Source organism: Helianthus annuus, chromosome 1 (genome assembly GCF_002127325.2).
Source record: "Helianthus annuus cultivar XRQ/B chromosome 1, HanXRQr2.0-SUNRISE, whole genome shotgun sequence".
In the NCBI taxonomy this organism is placed as follows: domain Eukaryota; kingdom Viridiplantae; phylum Streptophyta; class Magnoliopsida; order Asterales; family Asteraceae; genus Helianthus; species Helianthus annuus.
This window is the reverse complement of record NC_035433.2, coordinates 133,052,249-133,054,158: the sequence shown is the minus strand read 5'-3', so window position 1 is coordinate 133,054,158 and position 1,910 is coordinate 133,052,249. Positions and strand designations below refer to the sequence as shown.

At 33.7% G+C, this 1,910-nt stretch overlaps 1 protein-coding gene across 1 annotated transcript; it reads right to left on the bottom strand.

Moving 5' to 3' along the window:
• Nucleotides 1–268: 268 nt before the first annotated feature.
• On the bottom strand, nucleotides 269–1,703 carry LOC110931772 (probable indole-3-pyruvate monooxygenase YUCCA10). The gene is made up of 4 exons (XM_022175152.1): nucleotides 1,089–1,703; nucleotides 745–978; nucleotides 535–657; nucleotides 269–442 (listed from the first exon to the last, which is right to left on the bottom strand). Exons 1-4 carry the CDS (start codon nucleotides 1,701–1,703, stop codon nucleotides 269–271), a joined length of 1,146 nt encoding a protein of 381 aa, XP_022030844.1.
• Nucleotides 1,704–1,910: the final 207 nt, after the last annotated feature.

Below are 1,910 nucleotides of genomic sequence, written 5' to 3'. Positions count from 1 at the left end.
ACTCCGCCATAACGCGCGGTTAGCCCAATGCTAGTATTGGTAATGTTTAACACTAAATATAATTGATCATTGGATCAGATAAAAAATCATAATAAATTTGAATGAATAGATCATATCCTTGACCGTGTATGTAAATATGGAAAAAAACTTAATATCAATAAATGTAATAAATAAAAAAAAGTATCTAATGATATTAATGCATGATTAAAAGGAAATAAGCATTTAGATCATAAAGCCACTAAACTATCACATATTTTTTGATACAAGCTCATTTCCCATCAACAATACGGAAGATATCATTAGCAATATTCTTAGCATCATTTGAGATTCCAAATAATCCAGCACTAGCAAATCCAACACAATAAAGACCATTTTCTCCTTTCCAATGGTTAGGGCTTTTGTGTTTTGGCATTCCTTTTTCATTGAACAGACCTCCATCTTCCTAGATTAGACAAACAAAAAAAAGAACATTAAGATTAACGAAAAAAACACAAAAGGTTAAGCTACGACATAAAATGTAGTAACTTCAATTACCTTAAGCCATTTCCGTACGGTGCTTTTAAAACCAGTAGCAAAGACAATGGCATCAAATTGCCTCTCTTGACCATTTGTAAATTTGATAATATCACCTTGTATATCTTTAATAGACGTCATAACCTTAAGCACACAGAGAAGATTATGCAATTAGTATTTGTTGTTTAGAAGTCATTTGATTTGATATGAAAACATTATCACAATGTTTACCTTAATGTCTCCTGTTTTAATCTTTGAAATTGTTCCAACATCAATGACAGGTGATCTCCCTGTTTCTTTTTTAAGCAAGAATGGTCCTTTAAGTGGCCTTTGTATTCCGAATCTCCCAAGATCTCCATACAACAACTTACTTAACACTAAAACCATCTTATCCACAATTGTGCACCGAATATATTTTAAAAAATACATTCCAAGTTGCACTAACTCCTTGTTAAGCACATGTATCTGCCACAACAAATAACAGAATGTTAAAATATACCAAATACATTTTTCTAAATTTAATACACCACTTTTTCAAATTCAAACAACACGCGAGAGAACATTTAGTTGTTTACCGGGCTACGAACAACAACTGATGTTTGAGCACCCCAATTGCACAAATCATATGCGATTTCCATCCCAGAATTTCCGGCACCAACAACAAGCGTATCCTTGTCTCCAAATGTCTTTCCATTTTCATACTCACTTGAGTGGATGACTAACCCTTTGAAGGTATCCAAGCCATAAACATTCGGAATAAAGCCTTCGCTATTTTCACCGGTTGCCACCACAAGAAACTCACTTACATACTCCTCGACCAAACCCGAAACATTATTTTGGGCGGTAACCACCCATTTTTGTGCACTCTTGTCATACCATGCACTCTCGACACTACGTTGGTACAATGGGTCTACATTAAAATGATAAACATAGTTTTTCAAGTATTGCACAAACATATTTTTTGGTACAAATGTGGGTGCAGACAAAGGAAATGGCATATGAGGAAGTTGAGAAAAGTTTTTGGCTAAGTGAAGCTTTAAACGATCATAAGCCTTCTTTTGCCATAAAGATGCATAACAATCTTCCCTTTCAAGAACAATATTTGGGATTGAAAGAAGATTGAGACATGCTGATGTTGCAATGCCAGCAGGTCCTGCTCCAACTATCATAACAATGGTTTCTTGCTTCATTTTCTCAAGCTCTTTGATTGGTTTTTAGTAGTGAGTATTGTATGTGTTTGGATGCATTATGCAATGTGTATACCCTTTATATAGGAATAGAAATTTAGATGAAGAGTGTAAAATATATTTTCTTAAAATCATTTTTGGTTATTCAAATGTCTTCCCGCGTAAATTTAAAAAATATCGGTTATTGTTCAATGAATTGTTCCATCTTTA

Bases quoted from the DNA above. Each gene is read 5' to 3' on its own strand.
- LOC110931772 (XM_022175152.1), bottom strand. From the start codon at position 1,703: ATGAAGCAAGAAACCATTGTTATGATAGTTGGAGCAGGACCTGCTGGC. The intron at 979-1,088 runs GTAAACAACTAA...TTGTTGTGGCAG, and splicing joins CAGTTGTTGTTCGTAGCCCG to ATACATGTGCTTAACAAGGA. The intron at 443-534 runs GTAATTGAAGTT...TGTCTAATCTAG, and splicing joins CCGTACGGAAATGGCTTAAG to GAAGATGGAGGTCTGTTCAA.